Source organism: Hyaena hyaena, unplaced genomic scaffold (genome assembly GCF_003009895.1).
Source record: "Hyaena hyaena isolate Hyena2069 unplaced genomic scaffold, ASM300989v1 scaffold_1158, whole genome shotgun sequence".
Classification (NCBI taxonomy): domain Eukaryota; kingdom Metazoa; phylum Chordata; class Mammalia; order Carnivora; family Hyaenidae; genus Hyaena; species Hyaena hyaena.
Genome location: NW_024081790.1, coordinates 13,301 through 21,830, shown reverse-complemented (window position 1 = coordinate 21,830; position 8,530 = coordinate 13,301). Strand labels below are relative to the sequence as shown.

Below are 8,530 nucleotides of genomic sequence, written 5' to 3'. Positions count from 1 at the left end.
CCAAAGCCAAAAAAAAAAAAGAAACTAAATGAACAACAAAAAAAAGGGAGACAAACACTCTTAAACAGAGGACAAACTGTTGGTTCTCAGAGAGGAGGTGATTGACGGGGGGATGGGTGAAATAGGTAATGGGGATTAGAAGTATACTTAGCATGAAAAGCACTAAGCAACGTATAGCATTGGTCCAGCACTGTATTGTACCTGAAAATAACATAACACTGTATGTTAACTATACTGGAATTTTTTAAAAAGTCCTAATATGAACAATGCAATAAAATTTTTAAAATGATGGTATAATACTAAATGAAAAAAACCATATTCAAAAAATATATGTGTATATAGATGAAAATAGGCTGAAATAAAAAAAGGAAAATAACAGGGATTTTCTTTGGGTAGAAGGATTAAAAGCAATACTTTTCTTTCCATTACCCCAAATTTTTCTATGAAGCAGATATTACTTTAAAAACTGTAGAAAAAATTAAACTACAGGATGTACTACATATATACCTTTATACTGATGGCACACAATATCAGTGGATTGAATGGAAACAAAGACCATAAAAACTCTTTCAATATCTAAATGAACTTTCAGTTCTTGGTGATGATTCTCTCAGTTAAGATTTTTTGAACAGTACATGTTATTTCTTCAAATTTTGGAGGGTGGGGAAGGAAAGTGTAGAGTGAGCAGAAGATAACAATTATGTACTTAAAATAGGATGATATCAGAATGGTTTCTAAAATTTCATTTTTCTCTGCATTTCTTTTCTTTTCCAAAGTTAATTTAAACAATCTCATGTGAAAAGACTACTGATCTTTTCTCTTTTTTACCCAACTTTCAGCTGGGAATGGCAAGCTAAAGTAACATTTCAAATATTATTCAAAAACCAGTGATATCTAAGGACAGGGAAAATGGATCTAAAAAGGTTGAAAAATGAGCAAGCCCATAAGAAAACAGCAAGGCATTTTAATATATACAGTTGAGAGGAGACATTTCAGGTAAAAGTATATTACCAGAACTTGAATTTTAAAAGGAAGTTTTCACTCTGGTATATTATTATTACAAAATCTGATCTAAAATGTTTCACATCATGTTGAAAATTTTCTCTTAGCATATAGTTCAGATTTCACTGAATTACACTGCAGCTGATGAAAACAAACACTAAATGGAGGGAAAAAAATCTGTATATATTCATTATTTAAAACAAATTCCTTTTATCAAGTCTCTATTTCTTACCCATTTAATAAATATTACTGTTGTTTTGTACTTCACATATTTGAACCATTTTTAATACACCTAATTTGATACTCACAATAGAATTGTTTATAGATGGCACAAGCAAATGTACATGGTTTGTCCAAGGTGAAATGCTCATGAAGCAATAGGCCTAATCCTCAACTTTCCCAATACTCACTATCCCTACCCCTGCCCCAAGTATTCTGAATTCCACCAAAGTTTCACTGTGAAAACTGATACTTTTGTGTTAATTTCTTAACTAGTGACAATTTAATCATTTTTGTGCTTGAGGTAGAAATTATAAAACCAGTATAGCAGAATAATTTTAGGTCAAGTTGCTACCCATTAGGGCAGGCATCATGGCATTTACTGGCAAGAAGTGTGTGGGTACCTGTCTCATTTTTCTGATTCAGTTGCTGACAGTTCTCTAAATGAGGCTTCAGTTCTTTGAGTATTCTTTTAAAATTAAAGACTTTAAAACTATTTTTCTCAAATGTGTTATTAGAGCCTATCTTACGTGGACAGGAAAGTATTGGGGGAGGGATTTCTCTAAAAGACTTTAAACATAACTAACTCCATCACAGCTGTAAATAAGTAAAATAGATATAGTGGATTAAATACAATCCTCCAAACAGAGCTTGTTAAAAGAAATTTATATATTTTTTTACCTCTAACATTATCAGCACTTTAAATATAAGTAGCCAATACCAAGAAGCACTTTCCACTTACTTCATAGTACCACCCCTTTGTGTTAAGAAAGGAAAAAAAGCTATTTGTGACCGTTTATTTTTAGATATTGATCATCTCCTCTTGTTGCAATGGGAATAAAAATAATTAAAGTTGAGTGAAAAATAATTTGGAGTACAGCATATTTCAAAGCATAACTACCATCATAACTGTTCAGATGAGATTTCTTGAAAGCCTAGTAATAAATGCATGCCCTAGATATATATTTTTTTAAATCTACACTTTGCTTATTCAAATTGGCCTCTTTTACTGGTAGCTTAAGTTTAATTCTTGTCTTCAGATACTGCATACAATTCCAAGTGAATGCAGTGATTACTGTGCATACAATAACTGAATGAGACCATTAGATGGACATTTAACTATGTCATTTAAAATATAAGTATTCATCTATGTTGTGCTCATTTATCAAAGTAGTATTACTTTAATGTATTAACCTTTTTTTTTGGTTCTGACAACTTGAATTCATTTTAGAAAATTTGTAAAATATAGAAAATTAGAGTTTAAATGAAATAAAATCACAGTTTAATTATCAAGAAACAAACACTTAGCTATTTTATTTCATTATTGTACCTATCAGCCTCATTCCTATTGCTATGAAAGGTAGTAACAGACTAGAGCCCAAAAAAACTTGGTACCAAATATATGACATCACCTAACAGTAGAAAAATAATAGATTATTTTAAGAGATAATTTACAAACATGAATATATCATGCTTATAACTGTTTCTTCTAAAAGATATGTTTTGTTAGTAGTCTATATTTGCATGGTGTTTCAGAAGTCCTGTTCACTTTCATTCTACATTGGAAAGTGGTTATAAGGATCAATACTCTTATTTTAATTCAATGAATAAACTAACATGTAAAGCAATGGGTATCTCTGGATATCTCTGGGGTTCTTTTTTAAAAATATTTTTTCAGTTTATTTACTTATTTTAAATTTTTAATGTTTATTTTATTTTTGAGAGGGGGGGAGAGAGAGAGAGAGAGAAAGAGAAAAAGAGAGAAAGTGAGTGAGCAGGGGAGGGGCAGGGAGAGGGAGACACAGAATGTAAAGCAGGCTCCTGGCTCTGAGCTGTTCTCACAGAACCCGATGCGGGGCTCAAACTCAAGAACTGCAAGATCATGACCTGAGCAGAAGTCACATGCTTAACCAACTGAGTCACCCAGATGCCCCTGAATTTACTTCTTTTGAGAGAGAGAGAGAGAGAGAGAGAGAGAGAGAGAGCACACAAACAGGTGAGGGGCAGAGAGAGAGAGAATCCCAAGCAAGTTCTGCACTGTCAGTGCACAGAGCTGGATGCAGGACTGGATCTCAGAAACAGTGAGATCATGACCTGAGCCAAAATCAAGAATCAGACAGTTAACTGACTGAGCCACCCAGGCACCCCTCTCTGGGGTTCTTTATATAACTAACAGAGAAAGAACGACAGCTTTTACACAGGTGATGAAATAAAATGAGTAACAATTCAAGCATCTAATTCCAAAATTTTCTTGGAAGAATACAAATGAGCATGTGCTAACCACAGGGAATAACTGGGTCTCAGGTCAATTTATTTAACAAGTATAATGAGCACCTACTATATATGAAAATCAGTAAGACAAAATTCTTGTCTTTAATAAGTTTATAATTTAATGGAAGTTAGAGAATTATTATTCATAGCAGAATATAACTTTCATAGGTAAGATGTGAAATGCTATGTAAAGTAGTAAGTTTAAGGGATTTCTATATCTGCTCAGACAACAAAGAATTATAGCTAATAAGTCAACAGAACAAAATGGAATCATACAAAAATAATAAAAATTTAAACAGAAAAGAGAAAGAATAAAGAACACATGGAAAACCTAGAAGACAAACAGCAAGGTGGCAATTATGATCCCAACCATTTCAATCATTACATTAACTATAAACGGTCAAGTAGGAAGAAGGTGCAAAGAGCTGTGAGATATAGTAAAAGTTTCATAAATGAGGCACTTCCTAGAGGTCTTAAAGAATAGAACATGATTTTACCAGTCTGAGATAAATATATATGGGGCATGTTCTGAGGAGATCACACATCATAAAACAATGAGACTGCAAAATCTATTTTACCAACAGAAAGTCATCCACAAGAACTAGACTACAATTAAGATATATGGGAGTACTGGAAGGTAAAACTGAAATTATGGTAGCACCACACTTGGAATGCCCTTGAATTCCAAAGAAAGGAGTTTGTAATCAAAATTAGAGGAAAATTGCTAAAAGCAACAAAATTAAAGCTGGACTTTGGGATGACTAGTCTGAAAGTGATTGATTGTATATTTACAAGTAAATTACATCAGGATATCATGAAGATGTATTTTATTAAGAGAAATTGGTATCTTAATATTTCCCTTAAGATACAACAGAAAAGATCTAGTTTAAGTAGATGAATTAAGTTATCTGGTCAGGTACAAGTTGGGAAGGACTGGGCAAGGCAAGAACCAAACCTACCTACATACAGGGGTTTTTGTTTGGAAACATCTTAAAGGGGACAAGTGGAACAGGCCATGTGATGGGAAAATGAGAGTGAGATAGAAGGAATTGTGACAAATGTTAAGAGCTACTGAACTTTAAAAAATCTAAACAGGTAATGTCAGAGCAAAATGTCCTAAGAACAGCAAGACATTCTCTTTAAATCAGATTGTACAGTGGGTGGCAAGTACAGAAGGTCCTTCTACATCTGAGTATATTTGGAGTATTTCAATTATTTGGAGTGTTTTCAATAATTCTGTATTTGGTCAAGACAGAATGTACATCAAGTTCAACTGCTGAAAGCATGTCTCTCTACTCTACCTAATGTTTCCTGACCTGTAAACAGCAAAACTCAAACCCATTAGTTTAGGCTTAAGTGTCTTGAAGTAAATTCCTAAGGAGAATGTTGTGCCACACAGTGTACCTGTTAAAGGTTGCACTGACAGCAGAAATAAGCCTCTGAGGGCAATATTAGAATGGCATATGTTTATTGTGAAGTAGTTGTCAATAGCAGATATTCATATATTCTGGAACAAAACCTGAATTACTTGTTATTTAGATGGTACGTTCTTAAAATAGCAGAATGGGTTGGAGTTAGTCATATCTGACAGAAATCGCACTTCAACTACTGGACAATTTCTCTACAGGAAATCTTAATTCACTGAAAATCATTTCAGCCATTCTTCCCAATGTAACATCTGAAGGTTAGAATGACAAAGGTATGCTCTGGAACCTGTGAGTTCTAAACATAGAAAACTCTCCAATTATGATATCTCTTTATACTTAAAATAAAGGTATTTTTTTTCAAGATCACTTTGTTGATCCCCTTTTGATAGAGGGAAACTCTATGCATTAATTAAGGGAAAATGAATACATCTGAGTATTCTTCAAGATTTTTAAGAAAACATCATAATTGCCATTTAGATTTGCAGTCTTGGTTTATAAGGCAACAGAGAGTTATCAAATTACTCAAAAGTAAACTTTTAAATAGGCTATCCAGGTCCAGATGTTTGGAGGAGATGCAAGAACTGAAAAACACCCACTTTCTGTCATAATTATGCTTGGAAATGAAGTTACTTTGCAAGATAATATCAGATGGATTGCATTCTTATAGAATTGACAATAGGAGTTTCTCATGTATAAAAAGTTGAAAAATAAACTTTTAATTCTCACATTTAATTTCAGCATATATCCACTGGTTTGGGTCTCACATATACATAAAAATCTTAAATAATGCACATAATACAGTTATCACAGATATTATCATGTAACAATTAATAATTCTTGTATTATTATGATTGTTTAATATAGATTCCTAATGACCACTATCTATAAAAAAGACTATGAAAGATTACTATAAAAATACTGTGTAATATGCATCTCTAAATCAGAGAGAATTTCTCATAGTAAAAGGAAAAGACTAATACTCTGTTATCCATACCTTAAATCTTTGGTTAAGTTTAATTCCTTTAAAAGAAATACAGTTTTAAAAAAGTATATTTTTAAGAAATGTCATAGATAACAAATAGCTATAAGAACAAATAACCTACAGATTATGTTATTGCTTTTTTTTATCCCTGAGCTCTAGAACAATGTAGGAGAATCAAAAACACTTGAAAAACTAGTAAACATGCAGATTTCTGGGCCCTCCCCACAGTACATTTGGGGTGTATCCCAAGAATCTGAATTTCTAACAAATAGTCATGTGATCATAATGTTGTTGGTTCACAGACCACACTGGACTAACACTGCCCTAGAACAAACGTCGGCAAAAGATGGCCCAAGGGGCACAGCCTACAAAACATTAAATACCTAACATCTGATATTTTATAAAACGTTTGCTCAACCTTGTCCTAAAATGCCAGTCTTTTTCCCATCATCCAGTTGAGATCTTGGAAATTCAGAAATTACATTTATTGATATCAAATAGAAAGACATGCAGTGAGACTGTTAGGGTATCTCAAAGCTCATAAAAATGTCCACTCTCTCCATGCAAGTCTCTGAGTAACGAAGAGTTGTTGACTTTCTCAATGCCATGATATAATATTGATGAACGTCTGATATGTTCACAATTAAATGTCACAAAGTTACCCACCTTCCTATAATTATCCCTGGTAATAAAAGATAGGGAGTAGAAGAAAAAATTAAATCATCAGTTTCCCCCAAAATCTCCTGTATCATCTTATTTTATTGTCTGCTTTCTTTCTGAAACATTGGATAGGTTAACAAATGCCAGCACCCAAGAAATCAGCAGCAGCAAGAGGCTGCCTTCGTGGCTTACACAGCATGGTGGCTGCAGGCTTCAGACTTCTCAGATGTGTTTTGTTATTAGATTTAATTAAATTTTATAAAATATGTACTAGTCAATTCATCACTCTACCATTTCTCCATATCTTATGCCAGGCTTGATTTATATTAGCTGTGGAACTCCTGAAGGCATTTGATTTGGGGATCCCTAGTTTGGATAGTATTCAAAGTAAAAACAAAATCAGGTCATGTAAACAGATCACTGTTAAAAGCTATTATGTATATTTTTTCATATGTGCAATATATAAATGAAACTAATAACTGTACTAATAAAGAACAAACAGTGTTTTAGAGCCAAAGTCTTAGAATGTTATCTAAATGGAGCAATTTGATTTTGTGAAAAGCAGTACAGTCCTTCCCACTAAAATGTGAGAGCATCAGACTTATGATCTTATAATGATTTTTCTAGGAGTTCAGTATACTTTTACATTTTTACATCTTCTAGTAAATAAAATGCTTGTTTATTGAGCTATATGAATAGTTTCCCAAACCACATGTTTGGTTTATTTAGAACCATTTGTCTTTGAGTTAGAAACTCCCAAACCAGTATCTTACAAACTCTTGGTAAAAAGGAATACTACTCACTGTTTATAAAATAGATAATAAATTAAGAGAAGGAAAGGTTGCCAGCTAATACCTGTTGCACAATTGTTGTTAATTCCAAGCAGAGCTGTATGACATTATTCCTTGTAACTGAATAGTCTGTGACAGCAGCAAATGGTGACCTATAAAGGGAAAAGGAAAAAATAGTGATTAATAGGAACAGATTTTGAAAAGTCCCAAAGTACAATTGCTTAAAGTTAAGATTTTGAATAATAGGAAATGAGTTGTTCTGAAGTTTACATAGTGAAAAATAATATTCAGAACATATTTAAGAAAAAAATTGAGGAAATGGCTTACAAAAGAATTAAATTCAAGAAACATAATGTTTGCTTTCCATGAAATTTCTCTTTTTTTAGTTCTTAATATCTGTTGGTTCTTTTGGTATGTAGAAGGTCTCTACACTACCTCTACAATAAAACAACAAATAAAGGAGTACTTTAGGCAAAGACAACATTTTAGTTTACTTTCAAATGAAGATTTTCAATAATCTTCTTGAAATATTCACAATTCAGAGCTAATACTGATAAGCTAACACTTACTGAAGACTCATGTGCCAGTTACTATTCTAAATGCTTTACATGTACTAAGTTATTTTCACAAAAACTCTTATGTTAATAGGCACTATTATTATTCCCATTTTACAGATGAGAACGCTGAGATACAAAAAGGGTGACAACAAGTTAGTTGTAGGGCTGGTGTTCAAACCAAGGAAGTCTGAGCCCACACCTCACACAGAATTAAACACTAATATACTGCCTCTATGGACTTAGCTAGGTTTTACCTTGTACTAAACCAATCATTTACGTCACTTTACGGCCTTTTTAAAACAACTTGGTACATAAATAATAAATATATTCTGATAGAAGGTTTATATTTACAAGACTGTTATGAACAAATAGCAGCAGTCTTTCCAAGCAAGTGTTTTGCCACCAAATGAATTCACAATGACTTTCCATTACTTTTTAACCTCTCTCATTTGTGAATGACAATCGGGTTTTGCAAGGCTAAAGCTTACAGGATTTAGGAGGCCCAGTTTAATGAAAAGAAAATAAATCAGTAATATAAAAGAAGGAATGGAGGTGAAAATTTAGTCAAATTACTGAATCCTAAATGCTTTAGACCTCCTTCTATTTGATATCTCTTCAGGC

The 8,530-nt window shown here is 32.7% G+C and overlaps 1 protein-coding gene across 1 annotated transcript in view; it reads right to left on the bottom strand.

The window, feature by feature from the left end:
* Positions 1-7,504, bottom strand: part of CNKSR2 (connector enhancer of kinase suppressor of Ras 2) — a gene marked incomplete at its 5' end in the record, with an annotated part of 194,760 nt that extends 187,256 nt beyond the window's left edge. The window contains one exon of the mRNA XM_039222554.1: positions 7,417-7,504. Coding sequence (XP_039078485.1) covers positions 7,417-7,504 — 88 coding nt within the window. The remainder of the gene's footprint in view (positions 1-7,416) is intronic.
* Positions 7,505-8,530: the final 1,026 nt, after the last annotated feature.